The 22,300-nt window shown below is 43.9% G+C and overlaps 1 protein-coding gene across 4 annotated transcripts in view; it reads left to right on the forward strand.

Moving 5' to 3' along the window:
• The window catches only part of Myo18b (myosin XVIIIB), a 280,964-nt gene that overhangs the window by 115,535 nt on the left and 143,129 nt on the right, over window positions 1-22,300 (forward strand). For all 4 annotated transcript variants that reach the window (XR_015446186.1, XM_087198064.1, XM_087198065.1 and 1 more), the window contains exons 23-25: window positions 3,478-3,606; window positions 4,424-4,567; window positions 6,049-6,138. Coding sequence is in view for 3 of the 4 variants with exons in the window: in XM_087198064.1 (XP_087054190.1) it covers window positions 3,478-3,606; window positions 4,424-4,567; window positions 6,049-6,138 (363 nt within the window). In the remaining variant the exon portion in view is untranslated. The remainder of the gene's footprint in view (window positions 1-3,477; window positions 3,607-4,423; window positions 4,568-6,048; window positions 6,139-22,300) is intronic.

Raw genomic sequence — 22,300 nt, forward strand, 5'->3', positions numbered from 1 at the left:
CTCAGTATCTCTCAGTCTGCCAAGGGCTCTATTATTACAGGAAATATATCATGCATTCTTTAACACGGGTCTCTGTGGTCCCATATCAAGGAGTTGTTCTTTATCTTCTCACAACTCATCCTCTTAGACCAGCAGTGCTTTCTCAAAGTGTGGCCCTCAGACCAGCAGCACCAGTGTCCCCTGAGAGCTTGCAAAAGGCACAAGTTCTCAGGCTCCCCCCAAGTCCCATTGATTTGGGGACCGGGTTGGGGCCCAGCAGTCAGTGCAGATACAAGGTGGACCACGTCTGGGTGGTTCCATTGGACACTCAAGCTTGAGAAGCACTGGTCTACATAACTACTCAGCTATTTCCTGAAGAGGACTTTCAGTGTTTGTGACCCTTGGCAGCTATTGCAGAGCCAGGAAGAAGACAGAAGTGGTTACACACAGTTTTACAATGGCAGGAGGTGGAAGTTGATAAGCCTAAACATTCCCTAAATAAAACATTGTTATTATTATTATCAAACAACACTTTGTATTGTGTTTTCTAAGAAGCTCCCAGAAGCAAATCAATGTTAGTTTACCCTTTGGAAGCCAGGCTGGATAATAGATGGAGGTCTTAGGGGCAGATGCAGCATCCTCTGTACTGCAGGATTTGGTACTCAGTAGATGGGATGTCTGTGAAGGCCAGTGGAGAAAAGACTGGTGAATCCAGTCCATACCCAGGCTCCTCCATTTCCTACCTGTGTGACTCTTGAGTGAGTGGTTAAACCTCTCTGGGGCTCAGTCACTTCATCTGTGAAAGGGACCCATTACTTTCTACTTCCCTAGTGTGGGAATCAGTACATTGTCATTTAATGGGCTAGCTGCTAAATGAATGTATTTGTCAGTAGGACAAGATGCTGATCAAATAGGATAACATCTTAATGTTTATAGAATTAAACTTCTCTGATCTGTAAAACTAACAGGAGGAGAGGAGCCAACCCCTCAGTGGTACCAGAGATGGGAGCTATTGCCATATTAAGGACTTTAGAAAACTTGGCCCTCAGCATTTTTAGAGGAAATACAGCTTACAGACAATGGCTCCTATGGATTCTTTACAGATGGGGATGTTGGGATGTTATATTCTGTATGGCCCTGATAAGCAGCTGGACCCATCAAAAGTGAATAATTTAGATTTTTCTTTGTGATTTTTTTCAGCCCTTGGTACCTTATCAAGGCTTCTGCCATGGGCTGTGACATTTATGAGAAAGATGGGATTCTACATGCAATATAAATAGGACTTCTGGTGGGCAATATGCTCTCAAAAGGGAGAAAAATCGAGATAAGATTCTGCAGAGGCAATGACTTATTTCCATTCTGTGTATGGTCGTTTCCAATTATCTTTTTAATGAAAGCTTCATACTTAATCAATAGTGGTTTGGGCCGCACCCGCCACCTATGGTAATATACGAAGTGGTGTTGTCATCATCTTGATCATTGATTTTTTTTTAGTAGCTTTTGGGACTCACTAGCTTGTGAAATTAATAATGTCATTATTGAGGCAATCTGATAGGTAATGAGTCACTCGTGTCTTTATTTCAATGAGGCTAATTGTCTCAGTGGCCCTGGCTGATAGCAAGTGTTTTTTCTATAAAGTGTTAGAAGGTTGCAAAACAGAGTATGCACCAATTGAGTGTGCTCCTTTTCATTTCTCTACTGAGTAAAGGCTCACAATAGGATTGGCCGAGTGATCGTCAGTACTGAAAATAGGTTTAGGATAATGGAGAATTGATTGAGACCCTTTGTTCCAACTGGAATCAAATTGGAATTGAACCTCTAACTTCAGATGTTTGTATCCTAATGGATGAGGAAATGAAGGCTTGTGTCAGCAAAGAAAATAGGTGCAAGAGATAAGCTGGAGGTCCTGGGTTCAAGTCTTGGCATTAATGATCACTGGCTATTTGAACTTTGGTCAGTTACAGAGCTGATTCCTTATAGGGCTGTTTGAAGTATTAAAAAGGACAGAGAGGAAGGACTTTGAAAAATGTAGCTGTCATCCAAATGTTAATTACAAGCAATGTCAATTATGGGTTTGTCTGGAGTCACATAGAAGGAAATGAATCCTGGGGTTGTTACTTGCTAGTGAAGGATTGTAAGGAAATGCTTTTCTTAGCTTTAGTTTCTCCTGCCATAAAATGGAAGATTCATAATAATTATCCTATAGGTTTGTGTATGTAAAGTGCTTTACTTATATGTTAAGTGCTTATTTAGTTCAGTTCCAGAATGTAGAAAGTGCATAATAAATGTTGCCCACTAATTGGTAACATCATCAATTAATTAGATTAATTAGACAATATCATTAATTAATTAGAGCTACCTACCAGATTCTCCAGAGAAACTGACACCTTTGGGATTCTGAGGCTCATTGACAAAGAAATACACAGAGCTGTTCTTAGAAATAAGCATCATAGAGTCATCTGAAAAGTGACTTGTCTCTTTGTCACTTAAATCTCACCATTAGAATTTCTTTCCTTTGCCTATGGCAGGTGAGAGAGCAGACAGATCAAGCTGTAGGTCCCCTACTTGGCTGGGACAGGCCTGCCCCAAAAGCTTTGGGTTCCCTTAGAAAATCCTTCAACCCAAACCTCTGGGACTCTCTGCCTTCATCTTTTGCTGACAGGCAGCCCTGTGTTCCCCCGCTTTCTTGGTCCCATTCTGTTCCCTGTGGTCTGTTTACAGGCAGCTCTGTGGGGTGCTGAGCAGACATTGATCACAGTGCTGCTGAGGTGATCATGATCATCTATTATTGATGAGCCCGGCCTGGCAGGCAGAAGGGTACCATGAGCTGTTTTCTACTGCTGGCTGAGCAGCGCCTTGGTATGGGAGCAGCAGCCCAGCCCCACTCTCTCCATCCAGGAGGGCTCCCCTTGCTTCTTTCCTGTCTGTACCTCCTTACAAAACTCAGTGAAGTTATTTCTAGGATGCTGCTATCTCTGATCCCCAGTGGCACTTTAAAAAAAAAAAGCACATTCTCCTGCCTGGCCCCAAACCCACTGATTCAGCCTCTCCAGAGATGAGGCCTGGGAAAGGATAAGGCCTGGAAACTTGCATTCCTAGTCTCCCCAGGTGATTCCCATGCACAGAGGGGTTCAGGAATATTTGTCCTAGCTGTGGTTCTCAAATTAAGATGCACACAGATTCCCTGGTCATTGGGTTGAAATGCACAATTTGACCCAGCACACCAGGAGGAGGGTCCAATGTTCTGTATTCCTAACCTGCTCCTAGGTGGTGCTCAAGCTGCTGGGGCATGAACCATGCTGAGCATCCAGGAACTGCAGGAAGGTAAAGAGGAGCCACCAGGAGACAAAATGCTTTGATGTTTAGACTCTCATCAGAGGCTGGCTGCCAACAAACATTATAGTGGATACAAGAGAGTGGGGTCTGTGTTGCAAGTTCCTATCACTCTAGATGACCCTACTGAGCAGAGAAGTCACCTGCAGCTTTCCCTTCCTCTAGGTCTTCCTCAAGGCAGGTGTGGTCTCCAGGCTGGAGAAGCAGCGAGAGAAGCTGGTGTCTCAAAACATCATTCTCTTCCAGGCAGTATGCCGGGGATTTCTGTCTCGCCAGGAATTCAAAAAGCTGAAGGTACTGCATAGTGTTGACATGCACACTATGATCCTGTGACTGTGGGGTGAACACTAGGGCTGTGTGTCTCCCAAGACAATGCTGATGATGCCTGCCCAAGGAGCACCTGGGCACTGAGATGCTTCCCAAGATGTGGTCTTTGTCTCTAGAACATGACCTCAAATTACCAAGGGTTGTTGGCTTTGATTTAGGTATCCATGAGTTTGTCCAAGCCCCTCAGGGACAATTCGTGATTTCAGCCCATCCCGGCTCTGGAGAAAATCACTTTCAAGGATCAGCAATCTACTGTAGTCTTTGGGATCAAAGAACAAGCTGAGCTGACAGTCCTGAGTCCTGGTCTCTGGAGACTGAATTTCTCCTCTACAGCCTGCACAATGGACAGAAAGCAACATGGCTATGTTTTCAGGACAAACAAGACCTAGGTTTCAGTTCCACCTCTAGCTCTTAATAGCTGGTTAAGGGTGAGAGAACATAATGGTAAATAGTGTGTTTCAATGAATCCTAGCTACTATTTTCTTGATGTTGTTATTATTAATGACTACTACTACTAGAATAGAATCTTTCCATTACGTGTGCCTCAAGAGTACGTGACTTTTTGAATTCAAGAATATGCACTTGGCAAAACAGGAAAAGGTGAGAACATTAATAATCAAAATATTGTGGGCAACTCCACTGACCCACTGCACTCAACTAGCTTATGCCTTGGGTTAATTTATATAAAGGTGCAGTCTAAACCTGCTTTCTCCATCTGCATCTGTCCTCCCTTACCCTCTCCTGGGTTGGGAGGACATCTCCCATCTCTATTCTTCCCCTCTAGATTCGCCGGCTGGCTGCACAGTGCATCCAGAAGAATGTGGCCATGTTCCTGGCGCTCAAGGACTGGCCTTGGTGGCAGCTCCTTGGTTCCCTCCGGCCCCTGCTGAGTGCCACTGTTGGGAATGAGCAGCTCCGAGCCAAGGAGGTCAGTCCATGCTGCAGACAGGTCTCTGGGTAGTAACTTCTTCCCCAGCCCTCATCTTAGTGCTTGTGTCCAGGACCTAGGGTCCCTACCCCTGAATGTTCCTGATCCAGGAGTGCTCAGCTCAGCAGGCCTCCATGTCCTCTTCTGAGTACTTCCAGCAACAGATCATCCTTTATCCTCCATCCCAACCCAGTTTCTCTGTAGGTGAGGGGTGCAAGTTGAATAAGTTATTGCCACCCCAGCTAGGGAGAGGCTCAGTAGTGGAAGCTTTGAGCTTTTTATTTTCTAACCTTTCAGAAACCACTCCTTCCTGTCCCTTCCACCCTGTAAATCAACTATCTTTCATAGATAACTGTTTTGAATGGTTTCTTGTTCATGCTTCCTATTGGATTTTTTTCTGCAAAAATTAGCAAATACATACACATATAATTCCTTTCTTTCTTACATAAAAAGCAGAATACTATATAGGCTGAGCACCCTAATCCAAAAATCTTAACTGATAAAGTCCATGCAAACATTCTAAATCTGAAAACCTCTGAAATCTGCCACAGGCCCCAGGCATTTGGAATAAAGGATGTTTGGCCTGTACAGCCTTGTCTGCAGCTTGGATTTTGCACTCAAATTTACTCTGAAAGTAATCTGTGTCCATTTTTATGGAGCTCTTCCTTGTTCCCCTTTTGCAGTTGCACATTTACCCCCTCATGTCCATGTTCTATAGTTCATTCCTCCAGCCTGCTGGAGCACATTGAAGTTGTTGCTAATGGGAGCCCCTGGCAGAAAGATGGTACTTGGAGAGAAGGAAGCTCTGAGCACGCTGTCTGCAGTCAGGCCTGCCAGTCCCACCCAGATTTAGCAATTCTGAGCAGCTGTACTCCGCCCACAGGTTGGTTGCTCTGGACCAGCCTAGTATGAGTAGAGGTGTGAATATTAGGGCCTGATGAAGGAAATGTCCCTTGTTGGAATTTAGTTTGGGACACCATTGCAGATACACTGATGATCACCCACTCTGTTCTGCAGCCATTCTTTCTAAAAATTCATTTCTTTGCAGTGCCAGTGATTGAACCCAGGATCAAATTTTATTTTAATTGACAAATTAAAATTATATATATATATATATATCACCAGGAATCAAACTCAGGACCTTGTGCTTGCCAGGGCACAGTGCCACTGAGCTAAATCCCTGGCCCATAATTGTATATATTTATGTCATATTTTGGTATGTATTTATAATGTGGGATAATTATGTCAGACTAACAAATCCATCACCTCATATACTTAACTTCTACAGTGTGGGAAAAATGTTTAAAATCTACTTTTTGCAATTTAAAAGTATATAATGCATTTTTAGAATTACAATCACTATTCTGTGGAAATGATCACTAGATCTTATTTCTCCACTCTAACAGAGAATCACTCATAACCTAAATGGAATGTGTATTTCTGGTCTGCAATGGCTTCTAGGCAAGTGTTTGTTTTTGCAGGAGGAGCTCACAATGCTGAGGCAGAAGCTGGAAAAATCTGAAAAGTCAAGAAATGAACTCCAGCAGACTGCAGATCTGCTAGAAAGCAAGGTAACCTCATTCCTCCTCCTAGGTCCCCAGTGAGGTGTCTGTGTGTGTTGAAGGGGAGATGATAATGTGCCTGGCACTGTGCTGATTACTTTACAAGCACCCTCAAAATAACCTGGGAGATGCATGCCATTATTATACCCATTTTACAGAGGAGGAAACTGAGGTCCTGGTATATTAGGTGTCTCCCCAACATCACACAGCCAGCAAGTGCTACAGTGAGATTCAAATCTATGTCATCTGGCTTCAAAGGGAAAAATTTCTTAAGTCACAAAAGCACAGATCATAGTGGAAAATGACAACTGTTTGGTACCCTAAACTAATAAACTTCTGTTGATCAAATGATAAAGTAAAGGCATAATACATACTTAAAATTGCAATACATATCACTGGCAAAGAATATCCAGAATATGTACATAAAGGACTTCTTCAAATCAATCGGAAGACAAGCGCTCCAAAAAGATAAAAGGTCCAAGAATATAAATAGGCAGTTCCAAGGGTAGGGGAGGTCTCTTATTTCAAAAATTCATGCATTCAAGAATTCAAATGACCAATGAACTCGAGAAAAGAAGCTCAACCCAAGTAGTATCAGAAAATGTAAATTAATACCACACCAGGTACCAGTTTACACTTCAGACTGGCAAAATCAAAAAATCTGATGTGGTCAACTATTGGGCAGCATGTGCAGCAGCAGGAGCTCTTATAGACTGCCAGTGGGAGTGAAAATTGATCTCATAACTCTTCAACAACTTGGCATTGTCTGTGACACCGAAGCTCCATGCCCTGTGGTCAGCAAATCCACTTCTAGGTATATATATGGGAGAAACTGATCTGTGTATACATGAAAAGAGAAGAAAAAATTTTAACAGCAGCACGTGTTTCATTGAAGGGATGTAAATACCAGAATGGGAGTTTATCTATAGGGGAATGGAGGAAGACATTTGGTTATATTAAAGACAGCTCCCAAAAGCAGGAGTGAATAAAGAGCTGGCAAGCTACAGCCCCACAGACAAAATCCAGTTCACCACCTGTTTTTTGTAAGAAAAGTTTTATTGGAACAGCGCCACCTTCCTTTGTTAGTGTCAAGAATATGCCACATTACTGTGGCACGGTTGAGTAGAGGCCACCTGAAAACATATATTTACTCTTTGGATCTTTACAGAAGTTTCCTAACACTTAAACTAGAGAAACACTTGTCAACATGAGTTGCCCTTGCAAACATGATGCTAAAAAACAAGGATTAAGTTACAGAAAATACCTAAATATTGGATCACACATTCTATGTTTTATGATTTGCAGAACATTGCAATCTTAGTCCATTTTTTACATCTGTACCAGAATACCATATGCCACATGACTCAAACAATAAAAATTTACCTGCCTCAGGGTTCTGGAGGCTGGAAAGATCAAGGGAGCACATCTGGTAGGGTCTTCGTGCTGTATCATTCCATCATGGAGAACATCACATGTGGAGAGCATATGGGAGAGAGCAAGAGAGGAATGACCTCACTATCACAACAAACCTATTCTTAAAACATTAATCTATTTGTGAGGCAGAGCACTCAAGACCTAGTCACCTCTGAACACTGTTGCATAAGGGATTAAATTTCCAGCACATGGACTTTGGTGCCTGCTTTCAAACTGTAGCAATTATGCTATGTTGACTAGGGGCATATACTTTGCATATACTTATGATGTAAAGATACTTATGGGAAGAATAAAACCAAACCCAACGTAGTGGAAAGGGCTGTGTGAATGGAGAAGCTAAGGTTGCATGTAAATGTGACTTCATTACTGAGTTGTGTTCATGGGCTGGGGACAAGGACAACCAGACAGTTCCTGCCCCTAAGATCTACACTGTAATCTGGAGGCAGGCTCCCAAGTTAATTCAAACACTAGCCTGTGGGCATGGGTTATGATCACTGAGCTCCGGTTAGACCTAGGAAGAGCTATTTGTTGTTCCACTTAGACCCTCAGGGCTGGGACTGGGGCGAGGTGAGAAAGCTCTTGTTGGGGCATAAAATCTACAGGGTCACCAAAAATCTCAGTAAGATAAATATTTTAATGTAAATTTTTAAAAAATGCAAATTAATGCAAAAATTCAGGTTGAGCAAAATATCAAAATTTTAAATAAATTCAGGATTTGTGAGTCAAGATTAGAACAAGGCAAGTGAGGCACTGTGCACAGTGGGATCCTGTATTTACTTAAAATTTTAATATTGACCATGGATTTTGTTTGCACTGAGATCTTAAAATATTGGATTAAAATATTATTTATATTTTATAACCTTGGGCCTCTCCCCTTACATTTTGCATGCTAGGTAAGAGTTCAATTTGCCTCACTAGTCCCAACTGTTTTTCTTTGAAGCAGTGGGTACCTCAGAAGGTTCTATTGAAACCCAAAAGGAATCCCTTTATTCACCCACTGAACAAATATTTATGAGCAACTCCCATGTTAGACATTCAGCATGGTTCTTTGCATATAGCTAGGGGCAAGTTAAATCTCTGTCCTCATGAGATCTCCTGGCCAACAGAGGGAGACAGACCTCAAGTAAACCAGTTTTTGATGATGAATTGTTACCAAGATAAAGCAGAAGAGAGTGATAGTTATGAGAGGGTAAGGAGGGGGGAAACTGTTTTTACCTCAGTGCCCTAGGAGGGATTCCATGGAAGAGAGATGTTTGATTCTAGATCTGAAGGATTTGATGTAGTCATTTATGTGCAAAAATGGGAAAATATAGAAATGGCAAGTGCAAAGGTCCTGAGGCATCCTGGAGTAATATTTCTCAGACCAGTGCAAAACTAGAGCTCTCTACACCATTAAGTCCTTAGTGTTTTTTACTGGTAATACTGTTGCTTTATTGGTAATACTGTTGCCACAGATAGGCAGTGACAGTTGTAATTGGATTTATGATAAACCCAACAGGGCACACCCTTTTTCCATGTGGACCAACCTGCATGGAGCTGCCTGTCTGACCTGAGGATGTGGAATGAAGTTTGGGAGGGAGCTCTCATTTTCTGCCCCCTTCACATTCTCCTGCGAGAGGGTATCTGTTCTTTCCAGAGAGGGCTGTGTGCTCCCCGGTGCCCACTCCTGTAGCCCCACCAGTGTCATCTGTGGAGTCAGCCGTGGAAAGGAAGAAGCAGCTGCTGCAGGAATAGTCACACCCATGCAGAGTTAGGAGAAGTTGGCTGCTGTGCATGCCCCTGCATCTCTCCTATGGGAAAGGCTGTGGAGGAGGCGGTGAAGCCATACCCACGTTCCCTGTCCTCATTTGTGTCCCTAGAGAGCAAGCTGTCCGACCTCTCAGGCCAGTAGCAGCAGTAAGTAGATGGAGAAGTGGAAAAATCAGAAAGCTGGGGGCTGGCGGGGAATATGAGTGACTTCGGCGTGGAAATTCCTTCCCCCTGAGCTGGCGTTTGATACAGTCACAAATCACAAGCAGTCAGGTCAGACTCAGTGATTTGCAGGGCCAAGATGCACATCCTTAGCATCCAGAGCCACAGTTTGGGGGGACTCAGAGGAGGGTAGGAAGCTCAGGCCCTTGGTGCTGATCATGCGGTGTTGGCACCTGCAGGATATTCTGCAACTTTGTGCGGGTCACCGATGGTAACAGGAAGAGGCATGGGTAAAGCAAGGCCACTTTTAAAAGCGAACAGAATCAGAGCAAAGGGAAATAAAAGTTGAAGCAGATGCAAGCCCGGTAAAAGAATTGCAGAACTGCAGTCTCCCACTGGCCTCAGACTCCCCTCACACCACGGTCTTTGCAAATACTGCCTACCCAGCCTGGAGTGCTCCCTTCACTTGCCTCCTCTGCTCAGGGCCTCCTCTTCCTTCTCATCAGTGTAGGAGCTCCTGCCCCAAGGAGTCTTATCTGCATTCTCAGGGTAGGTTAGGGCTCTACTTTCTGCTACCACTGGCCCTGTGTTCTCCTCAGTACTGACCATTTCCTAATACCTTCCTGAAGGTCTGTGTCCCAGCCAGACTTAACATCCTAGGGCAGGGATGTGTCTTGGTCATTTTAAAATCCCAGCCGCTGGCACAGAATAGACACAGAATGAATGAGCTGGCAGTCTACCGCTGAGCTTCCTAGCAGCCAAAGCTAAAAGGGAAACACAATATCCTATAGATTTGTTGTGTGCAAATTAAACAAATACCTATTGCTTGAGATAAGAGTAATTTTTCTGGTTACTGAGGTGTTAGGAAAGTTTGTATTGTGGGTCATTAAATGCCCGTAAGGAATATGGCAAAATATGATTCCAGTAATGTTCACACAGCCATTTATTCACACTGGGGTTCTGTAGGAGTGTTTTGGTGGCATTATCTTGAACTGTGAGCATAGGGCATGATACAATTCCATAAAAACTGGAAATCAAAGCAGTGCTTTCTCCAGGAAGCACATTTACAGGTCTGCAGGTTAGGATTTCTTCCTCCTCCTAAGTTCTCCTCTCCCCCCACCCCACCTCCCTTCCTCTTCCTTCTTCTTAAGCTTAATACTAAACTCTAACATACAAATAGATCCACATGTCATGCGTGTAGCTTGATGAATTTGTCACAAAGGGCATAGCACCAGACAGAGACAGAGCCTTCCTGGCTTCTCCAAAACCTCCTCTTGTTTCCTTTCCATGTCTGCTCTCTGAAGGTAACCTCCGAGCTGACCTCTAACAGTAGAGGTGAATTTTCCTCCCCATCTTCTAACTTTACTAAATGCACACAAATGGGTGTAGTGATTTATGCTTACTTCCATTCATTTGACTTTGTGTCTGTGACACTTATTCATTTTCAGTGTTGTGGGCAGTTGTGGGTCATCCATTCTCATCGCTGTCTAGTGTACCATTGTGTGAATACACTGTTATTCATCCGTTCCACACTCTGAACATTCAGTTGCTTCCAGCTTTTCCTTACTTTCCTATTTATGTATCAGTCTTAAAATTTGACCCATTAGAAATATACCAGCTGCAGACATTCTTGCACTCATGTTTTGCTGCACATATCACACATTTGTGTTAGGGCTGTGCCCAGGAATAGAACTGCTGGGTTTGAAATCATCTCTGTTTTAGTTTTAGTTTAGTAGTTCAGTTTTAGTAGAGACTTCCCACATTTGCTGAAGTGAGTGTATCAACTCATGCTCCTGCAGGGTGGGTGAGCATTCCAGTTTGTCCATGTCGCTATCAGCACTGATGCTGTCTGCCTTATTCATGGAGCAGTTTCGGTGTGGGTGCAGGCAGACCACAGTCAGTTAATGGATGCCCTTTTAACATATTTTTGGCTATTTGGTTATGCTTTTTGGCTAAGTGGTCTTTCAGCCTTTTACCCCCTTTCTATCTTCTTGTTGATTTGCAGCTGTTCTTTATGTACTCTATATACAAGTTCTCTCCTTGCATGAATGTGTTGTAGGTCTCTCCTTCCACCCTATGGCCTGTCTCTCTGGAGGCAGTAATGTTAATTTGTGTTTTAGAAACCTTGGAATGTCTGCAGGGCTGTAGAGGAGGTCAGAGGGCTCTAGAATTTGTAACCAACATCAGTTGCAGTAGCTCCACATTTTTGGTTTCATTCTATATTTTATTAGCCCTCAAATGCATATTGTTTACCTCTCTGAAATTGGGTTTATCTTTGTGATCATTGACATTTTACACTTATAACTGGTAGCACATTCTTTTCTAACATTCTGTATTGCTACATCATATAATCCATGGCAGCTCAGATTTGGAGAAGGTGGGATATTGGGGCCCATGTAAGTCTTCATTTGAAGAAATGGCTCTAATCTCCCCGGGGGGAAATTACTACTGGTTTATATTCATTGCTTTTACACCTTAGAGGGCATGACAGTCACCCAAGGAACTATTAACCGTGTAGTTTCCCAGACTCCCGCGGAGGATTTGACCCAGCAGGGAGTTGTCAGTGGGGGCCCACAGAGTCCCTTGTTGCTTTTATTGACAAGCCCAGAAGTGATTGTGATGCACAGAAAGGGGTCATGTTGCTTCACTGCTGTGGTTGTGATCCCTGAAAGTGTGTCTGCATCCTCTGGAGGACTCAGTGTAATAGAGATTCCTGGGCCCCAGCCTTGGATGTCCTGAATCAGTATACATGGATGGCCCTGGAGAATCTATACCTCCAACCATTTCTCAGGCCACGTTGAAGCTGCTGGGCCAGGGAAGCACACTTTGAGAATCCTTAGAGGAGACAGCAGATAGAATGCATCTCCTCCCAGAGAGTTCTTTCCTAGAAGGGAAATTCTGCTAACAGCTGGGGACAAGACCTCCCCACGCCTCATGCATCATGAAGATATCCATCTGCCATTCATGACCACTGCACCCCACCCTGTGTCTCAGTGTGTGGGGGGGACAATGGGTAGAGGCGCTGAAATATGTTTAGTCTCATCAGTGGAAATGTCATTTGACTAGGCTTATTAAAAAGACAACATTATTGCAAAATGATTTAAGTGCTTCATTTGCAAAGGAGCAGAGGAGGAGATGAGGAGCCATGGAGAGGCTGGCTATAAATATTCTTCAAGCATGCAAAATCTGCCAGGATGCAAAGTGGGGCTTTTTATGTTCACGAGAAATCAGTGCCCCACTGTCATGCAGGAAGTCCCTGTAAGGGATCAGGAGTTCATGGAGATGTGCCGCAGTATGGAGGTGTGCTTCCCTCTCTGGACTTGGTCTGGGTTCTCCCAATACCTTATTTATAACAAAAGACCAAGGCTCGTGCACTCTGTATTTCTGGCCTTTTTAGTCTGACAGCTTTCAGATTTTGGTAAGGAATTGCAAGGAAGATCTACTGGGGACTGGAGATTTAGGTTTGAAAGTCCATTTTGCACAATGCTGATAGATTTTGGTCATGAGTGTGGCCAGGGACATGTGACTAGAAAGGGAAGGGGAGTGACTTTCTGGAAGGGAAGGAAAAGTCACAGGACCACCTGACGATTGAATTTGGACGGTATCCTGTGCTTCCGACACAATGTAGTGCTCCTGTGAGGGGCTGGTGTGGTAGCTCCCTGGTCCCTAGGACAGTAAGATGGTCTGCATTTTCATCTGGTTCGAGAGAGTAGACTGGTAGTTAACTACTGGGGTGTGTCTCCTTCGGGGGCCAGCTGGCTGCAGACATGTTGTGGCCATACTGTGTAAATGCATGGATGACCACAGTGGGATTAACTATGGCCTCTCAGAGGAGGACGCTGATGGAATATTCTTCCTGTGTTCTTCAGTTTCCCCATATGATAACTGGGACCGTGATCAGGACAGTGAAGGAGCCAGGGCTTGCAGAAAGTAAGGAATTAGTGTAGTGACCTAACAGTGGAGGAACAGAGGGTGGCACTAGCTTGAGATTCAGGCATCAATTTTGTGCCCTTATTTCTGTGGCATTGTGGGCAACTTCTTCAAATCTCTGAGCCTTTGTCTCATTGTTGGTAAAATGTCAATGCTAGTAATTACTTGTTTTTCATAAAGCCCTGGTGAGGAGGTATGTTTAAAATAGTTTCATGCCACCTGTTTTATAGCAAGCCACATCACCGCTCTTACCAATATATGTAATTTAAAAATATTCACCCTCCCCCAGTAGATGGAATTCTTCAAAGATATTGACAGATCTTAGACATTTTTACACACTTCAGTGCCTAGCACAAAGCGTTCAAGGCAAATTCAATGAATGGATGGAGTCCTGCTGAATTTAATTACAAAAGCAACATTTAATGAGGAATGCCTTGGTGCCAGATGCTGTGATGAGTCCTTTACCTGTATTATCTAATTTCACCTTTAAATCAATCTGTGGGGAAGGTGTTAGAATTCCACATTGCAGATGAGGAAAACGAAGCCCAGAGAAGTGAAGTGATATATCCAGTTTTATTCAGCTGGTGAATAGCAGAGTGGGATTTGAACTCCTGTCTGGCTGTGCTAGAGGAGGAGCAGTCTGTGCAGACTGGGAGTGGAGTCAGGGCAGCCTCCTCTTGGAGGAAACTTGGAGGATAAGCAGGAAGCTGGCCAGGTGACAGGTAGGGGGCACAGGGAGGACACAGACGGAGTGGGACCTGGCCTGGAAGTTTGGAGTATTGTGGGAAGCATGGTTTATGGGGTTGGGAGAATCATGATGGAGGCTTGGAGTCCACTCCAAAGGAGAGCAGGACCAAAAAACAAATTCAAGCCTGGATGTGTGGGTGATGGGTCTGAGGGCTCATTTCCTCTTTCTGGTGCAGCTTTTGGGGCAGGGAGGCTTCAAAGCCCTTGAAACCACTTTCTAAAGCCCCTGACAAGCTGTAGTGCCTTCTCTCCCCGAGGCACCACAAGGCCAGTCTGATGTGTTACTCCCTATCCCTTGCTCAGGGGCATGCCCCTTCTTAACCAAGTGAGCCTCTTTCCACAGGCACTCCAGAGGCTGCGGGAGCCTCACTTTATCCTCTGTGCTCTTAGGGGCTTATGTTATGTGAGCCCCTAAGAGGTGCTGTAGTTGTGTGGTTGGGAGTGAGGACTCTCAGCCTGAGGCAAGAGGCTGAGGCTGAGCTCAAGCCCAGCCTGAACGATTTATGATCCATTGAGATCCCATCTCTAAGTAGAATTTCCCAGGTGCACACGTGTGTGTGCCCACACACACACACAGACACACACACACAGACACACACACACAGTGAGGACCCTGGCACCATTGTCTGGCTGATATCCCTACTCAAGTGTCTGTACCTTATCTGTGCTTGTTTCCTCATCTGCCACCCCGAGGCAGTGTCAGTGTCCACCTCTCTGTGTCTTTGGGAGGGTCCCATTGGTGTCTCCACACTTGGCGTGTGGTCAGTTGTGTTCCTCTGTGGTCACACTTATTGTGGTCACACTTATTGTGGCCCACTATCATCAATCACTGTTACTCATCAGTGGGATGTGACCGGCTGGGATCCCTGCCTGGAAGAGAAGTGCCAGGTGGTGCCCAGGCTGGCCACCAGTGTGTGTCTCTGGGGAACCCTGAAGCTGCCACTAAGCTGGAGATTTGTTTTGAATTTGCCCTGACAACTGAGGCTGTGTTGGGGGCTTAGTCTCGCAGACAAACAGCGCTCGAGCCAGGCGGCGCTGCAGTGGGGCTGACCCTCCATCCGCAGGCTCCTCTTCTCTTTTTGTCACTCAGGTTTATAAGGATGGAAATGGGGCATCCCTTCCACTGGGGAAGGGGCTCATCAGGCTCCCTCTGGCCATAGCCCAGCAAGAGCGGTTGAGGTCTGCATCTAACCTGGCCTTCGATCTGTATCTGCCGGGTATTTAACCTCGTCTGCTTGGAGCCACTGCTGGTCCCATCCAGGTGGGAGCGACTCCTGCTCTGCTGATCTACAAAGCCCCAAAGGGACTGAGTCATATGGTGGATGGGGACAGAGGACAGAGAGGTGGTTATGAACTTGGGCTGAGAGGGCTGCCTGGGCTGGGCTTCCTCTGTTGCAGACCTGCTATGATCTGTAGCAAATCATTTCCCCTCCAACTGCCTCAGTTTCCTGCTCTGTACAAATCAAATAACAAAAAGCCCTGCCCCTAAGCGTTTGGTGGATGTGACACAGAGAGAGTGGTGAGTGCCTGCCTTTCTCAGCATGGGAGGAGTGTGAGCCAGCACTCACAGGGGGACACAGTAAACACATCTTTTCTGTGCAAATTAAGGATGCAAGAAAGGAGGGAAAGGTTTCCTGCTCCCTGCAGCAAAGATGGCTTTGGGACTGGAGAATTCTTTTTTGTAAATTATTAAAATAATAGTTTTTAATGGGCACATAATGATTGTACATAACCATAGGGCACAGGGTAGCATTTCAGTACATGTGTACAATGTGTGATGAGAGGATCAGAGTAATTGGCACTGTCCATCAATTTGAACATTGATTATTTGTGTTGGAAACATTGAAAATCATCCCTGCTACTGTTCCGAAATATACAGAATGTATTTCTTCCAACTATAGTTATCCTACCTTACTGTGCTATAGAACACAAGAAGTTGTTCCTCCTAGGCTGCTGCATCCCTTTGTCCCATGAACCATCTTCTCTCCACCCTCCTCTTTCTCCCCTTCCCAGGATCTGGTGTGGGCTTGAAGAATTCTTGAATATAAGAGCCGAGAACAGGGTCAAGCCAAGAATGTGGGTTCCCTGTAGTCAGTCTCCCGTCTTGATTGTGAAGTAGGTGCTTACATAATGCCCATCAGACCCATGACTAATCAGTGACAGTGACAACCCCAGGGAGCCCGTGTGTGCTCAGCACTTAACTTGTATCAAATCCAGTTACCCACTGCTGTCCCAAGCTACAAATGATGTCCGTGCACAGGATGCCTTCTTGCTTCCCAACTCTGTACAGAATGTGTGGCACATTCATCCATTCCTGTCCCCTCTTCTTCAGCAGACCCTTGGAGTCATTGTCCCTAAGAAGAAAGTCCATTTCTGCTGATTTGGCCAAGTGGTAGAGCCAGGGAGGTTTGCAAAATCATTCCTAGTTAACTGGTTCTTAAATACTCCGCGAGGACCCTTCTGGGTTTCCAGTCCAGGCTCCCCCTCATTAAATTGGTTTTTCTTTTGCATTCATCTAACAGCTCTGGGTTTGTGCCCGTTCCTCCCTCCATGGACAACGCTACTGGCCCCACAGTGTGGGAAGAGGCAGAGACCTGTTGGGACATGTGTAGGTCAGGGGATACTTGTCTCTGTGAAAGACTTTCTGTCATTTTCTCCATTTGAAAGGCCTAATTGTCCTTTTGGCTCCAGACTTTGGGTTCTGTGAAACTCAAAATTAATTCATTAAATTAATTTTGTGTTCCCCTTCCTTAGGCTGATTAGCACAGATTAAATTTCACACTGATTGGCTAAGGTGGAGAGAACACACTCCCCATGCTTGGGATTTATGCTGATTTCTGGATGAGGTGGTGAAGGGTACAGGTGTGACCCAGGGTATTCCTCAATGGCACTGGCCTATGTTTGTGGCCATTGCAAATCTGTACTCTCACAAATGCTTCTGCATGTCCACAAGTGAATCTAACCCACCCCAAAGCCAAAGGTGAGGCCCAAACTAGGAAGAGAGAGAGCCTGGCAACTTTTGTAGTGGCAATTCTCAAATTTCCTTGTGCATGAGACTCACTCCAGGCTTGGTAAAATGCAGATTCCTGGGCTGCACCTTGGAGACTGGTTTGGAGGCCCTGAGCATCCTGGAATTTGCATTTCATAAACTGCCCCAGGCCATTGCAATGCAGGTCCTCCTCCTTTCCTCCCATTGCATATTTTTAGACATCAGTGCAAGGGACAGTGAAAGGAAGCTCCTCCCAAAGGCCACCAGGAGCACCTCACTTGTGAGCAAGCCATTACTTGGATCTGACAGATCTGTATGCACATCTCAGCTCTGCCACTTATTTGTTATGTGACTTTGGAATCTTCCCTTCCCCCCAGGTTTCCTTTTCTTTCTTTTTTGTATTGAACACTGAGTTTTGGTCTGAGTGCTCACTGATGTGGTCAACAAAGTGGGATGCAGATGGGCTGGAGGAGCTAAAAGATGGGGAACAAAAAATGTACAGAGCAGCCCTTGGTTTTGTAGCATAACTATTTTTGACTCTACTTGGAAGGTAAGTTTCTGTTTTCTGATTACAAAAGTGGTATAAAAAATGAACAGTGTGGAAATGTATCATGGGGAAACTGGAATCCCCTGTGAACTGACACTTCCAGGAAAAACATCCCTATTAACAATTTGGGAGCATTTTGCCCTGTGCAAGTACAAGCAAAAATGGGATCATGGCAAATATTCTGCTCTGCAACTTCGCATTTTTTCCCCTTTGGTAGTGGACCTTGGGGATTTCTAGTTCATGTCAGAATGCATATACCTGTATCTTCCTTCTTCATGAGGCAGCTGGAAGGTTTTTGAGGCTACCTGTGAGCTGACAGTGTAGATGGGGACTGGCTCTGAAGGGCAGTTATCCTCTGTGTTGTGAGGACCATTTAGCTTCTGCTTGAAAACATGTTTAGTCACTTCCAAGTACCAGTCATGACACAGGTGGTTTGTTATGGGCAGCTTGTTTCAAAAAAATGGCTTTCCAATTAAACATTACCGAGTTCTGGATTGCTCGCCTCTCCTTCTGGAGTTAGATTCTAGGTGCTTCTTGCCTGGAACAAAGAATTGAATGAAACTAGTAAAAAGCAGCAGCAAGGTTTATTCAAGAAAGCAAAAATGAAGAATGGGAGAGAAAGTGACTCTGCAGAGTGAGCTTGGGCTGAGCAAATAGAAAAAGAGGGAGAAAGCAAAGAAAAAAGTACATGCTGTCTTGGAGACGCAGAATGGGTGATTGTAGAAAATATGACAGCAAAACCTTGAGGTGTCCATGTGTTCTTTTATGCTGTCTAAATCTGGAGGAAACCCACGAGAACTTCTATTTACAAGGTCCTGAGAGATGATGCTGGGATCCCACACCTCAGGCTGACCTCAGGTCTAGGCCATCCTATTGAAAATCTCTAGTTCTCACCTGCAGGGCTTTAGGAACTGTTCTGTGCATGTGTCCAGGATCTTGCAGTTAACAGCTCACACCCACTTCCCCAGTCAGCTTTGCCATGCACTAATCTATCTCAGGATGATGGAGGAGAGAGGTGCTTTGACATCTTTGTACACAACATGTGTTGTATAGAATCAGAATGCATAGAGGACATTAAGCCTTCCCTAATCCATTTTACAGTTCAGCTGACCAAGTCCCCAAAGAGAAAGAGACTCTTCAAGGTCAACCAACATGTTTCTTACTCTCCCTGTACTTGAGCTCTGTACTCTGCTTCCTTCTTTTCTTTTTTCATTATCTGCCTCTTCTCTCTCTTCTGTCTCTCTTTGTCTCTCAGTTGCGATTACAGGTATGTACCACCATACCTGGCTCTTTTTAAATTGTGCCACATGTTTGATGTACTTATCTTATATACCTATAATGAAATGATCACTGCAATCAGGAAAATTAATAATCCAGCATCTCATATATTTATGCTTTTTCTTTTCTTTATTTTCTGGTGGTGAAGGTATGTATCCGAAACCTACTCTCAGCAAATAACCTGCCTTTTGCCTTTAGCAGCTGCCTCCCACCAGTGGCAGCATCAGTTCCATGATCTATCCTGCCTTTGCACAAGGCCCTTGCTGGTAGTTTGCAGGCTATTTAGACTTAGTGACCACAGCTAGGTACTACTCCACCAGTGACCCTGGACAGTAACAAAGCATATAAAGCTTGAACCCAAACCCTGCCACAATCATAGGTCTTATAGTTGCTGTGGAAATCAGGAAACAATGGCATCTAAGAAATTTGCTGTTAAAATCCAATGCTCTCCCAGCCTCAACCAGCCAGCATAAGCTAGTGAGACAAGCAGTGTAAAGTTCCCGGGCCATCCCGGGTCCTGCCCATGCAATGGTGAGGTCTGCTTAGCCGCACGGGCTCCTCCAAGGCCCAAACCCACTCTCCCTCCTCCGCCATGCGCCTCTGGCCTTCTGGCTTTTCCGCTACCTGGTCACACACTACAGAGGCACAGGGCATTATAAAGACCCTTGTTCTGAGCGCCACAAGATAGAGCAAAAGTTAATAACAGAAAGTGGGCTTCTCAGGCTCCTCGATGAAAACTGAAGCTCAATGGAAAAGTAAAGAGAATCTCTACAATAAAGGCACATCAGACCACTGTACTTGGTAAGTTGGAGGGATCATCACCTGGGACCATTACCTCCCATCAAAACCTGCACTATCTTCAGGGGAAGGGCAATTGGAACCTGCAGTAGAACTTTGTAGAGTTCAACCCTGCAGGAGGACAGGGAGCTCAACTTTGGACTAGCAGCCAGAAATCTGCCTGAATCTCACAGGTCTGCTGCTGGCTTGCTGAGACTCACTGACTCATATATGCACACAGATTCCTGCATTGCCTACTGTGACAGCAGAGACATACCCTGAAGGAGGCCCATAATTTTTATTTTTTGCTATTTGCAAAAAAGAAAAAAATTTTTTTCTTTTATTTTTAATTCTTAATTTTTACTTTTTTCTACTCCTCAAATTTTTACTTTTCTTTCTTTTATCTTTTTTTCTCTCTCTGTCTCTCTCTCTCTTTCTCTTGCTGTCCCACATTGCTCTTCATCTCCCCATTTGTTCCTTTCTGCACTGAATTCGGATTCCTCCTTTATTTTTCTTTTCTTCTCTTTTTCCTTCTCTTGATTATCATTAGGTTTAAAGGAAAGTAAATATGGTATCTAGCCTCCCTGTTGCTGTTAGGTGATTCTATTCACATGTTTGTTTTTTCATTCTACCTTTTCCTCTTGCCTTTAACAACTTCTTAGAGTTTGTATGATCTTCCTGTGCCTTCTGGCCTCACCGCTAATCTTTCCTGATCTTTCTACCTGTCCCTCCCTCCCCAACTCCTTCTAACTCCCCACCCCAAGGGGAAAAGATGCTATATTGAAGAGTTTATTCACCATAAACGTATGTTGGGTTGGTCCTCGATTTTAATTGAACTCACATAGTTAAATGTGATAGATTAATAACTACCACAAATTGTTATTTTTGAAGATGTGCTTGATGCTATGGTATTGCTGATTTGGGCTAACATGTTATGATTGATCTAATTAGTTTTCCTTCCTGGTATAAGGAAAATAAAATAGCCTCAGAATCATTAGAGTCTCAAAACCCAAACACAAGCTATATCTGGAAGACACCTCTGAAAAGCAATCATTTCACAAAGGTTTCAACCAGAAGCAACAAAGATACCTACATCAAGCAATTTTGAAATATCAACCCAGGAATTAAACCAAGAACAGTATCAAAAACAAAAATGAGAAGACACTTAAGCAATGCACAAATGCAGGCTTCCATGCCACAAAAAGGAAATTCTGGGGGAAATGAGGTGGAAAAGTCTGACAAGCAATCACTTGGACACCCTGAACTGATAGCACAGGAAGTAACAAAGCAGATGCATGAGGCTCTAGAAAAATTCAAAGCAGAATTAATCTCCCAGATAAATACAGAGATGGTGAGCAGAGTAAAAGACATGATTAGAGGCTCTAGAGCAGAAACAGATAAGAAAATAGATGAGATCAGAAACACGCTGGAAGCCATGAATGTCCAGCATAAGAAAGAAATGGAAACCATGATCACCCAACATAAGAAAGAAATGAAATCCACAAAACAGATTCAAGCAGATATCCAGGAGATTAAAAACTCCATTGAAAGCATGCAGAACAGACTAAGAGAATCTGAAGACAGAATATCAGATATAGAAGACAGGATTGCAGTTAAGGACGATGAAAACAGAGATTTCTTAAAGATAGAAAGGGACCATAAGAAATCAATCCAACAGCTGCTAGATGATGCAAAGAAGAATAACATAAGACTGATAGGAGTCCATGAAAAAACAGGAGAAAGCACAATTGACATAAAAAAACCTGTTCACAGAAGTAATAGTAGAAAACTTCCCAGACAGAGGTAGAGAATTGGACATACAGATAAGTGAGGCATATAGAACTCCAACTAGCCATGACCAAAAAAATCTACTCCTAGACATATAATAGTCAAGATCCCAGAAACCCAACAGAAAAACAAAATCCTACAGCAGTTAGAGAAAAGAAACAAATCACCTACAAAGGAAAGCCCATCAGAATCACATCAGACTTCTCAACTCAAACCCTCAAGTCAAGGAGAGCCTGGACTGAAGTATTTCGAGCCCTAAAAGAAAATAACTTCCAACCTAGACTGTTGCATCCTGGAAAATTATCTTTCAAAATCGATGGAGAAATTAGATACTTTCATGACAAAGAACACCTGAGAAATTTCATGTACACCAAACCAGCACTCCAAACAATTCTAAGCAATATCCTAGAAAAAGACAATGAAGGTCACAACTTCATGAGGCCCAACAGAGAGAAGGCACCATGCAAGGTAAGACACTAAAGAGAAAGGGGGGAAAATAAGAAATAAAAGAGCCAACAACAGTAAAACATCATGACAAAGATGAGTCAATATCTCTCAATTATAACTGTCAATGTTAATGGCCTCAATTCACCAATCAAAAGAAATAGACTGACAGAATGGATTAAGAAGCAAAACCCAGCAATATGCTCTATACCAGAAACACACCTAACTCAAAAAGAAATTCATAGACTGAAAGTAAAAGGATGGAAAACAGTTCTCCACATGACAGGAACCCAGAAAAAAGCAAGCATAGCAATCTTATTTGCAGA

The sequence above is a fragment of the Heterocephalus glaber genome, unplaced genomic scaffold, assembly GCF_053883595.1.
Source record: "Heterocephalus glaber isolate CG9 unplaced genomic scaffold, H.glaber_assembly_v1.0 deba00001687, whole genome shotgun sequence".
NCBI lineage: Eukaryota > Metazoa > Chordata > Mammalia > Rodentia > Bathyergidae > Heterocephalus > Heterocephalus glaber.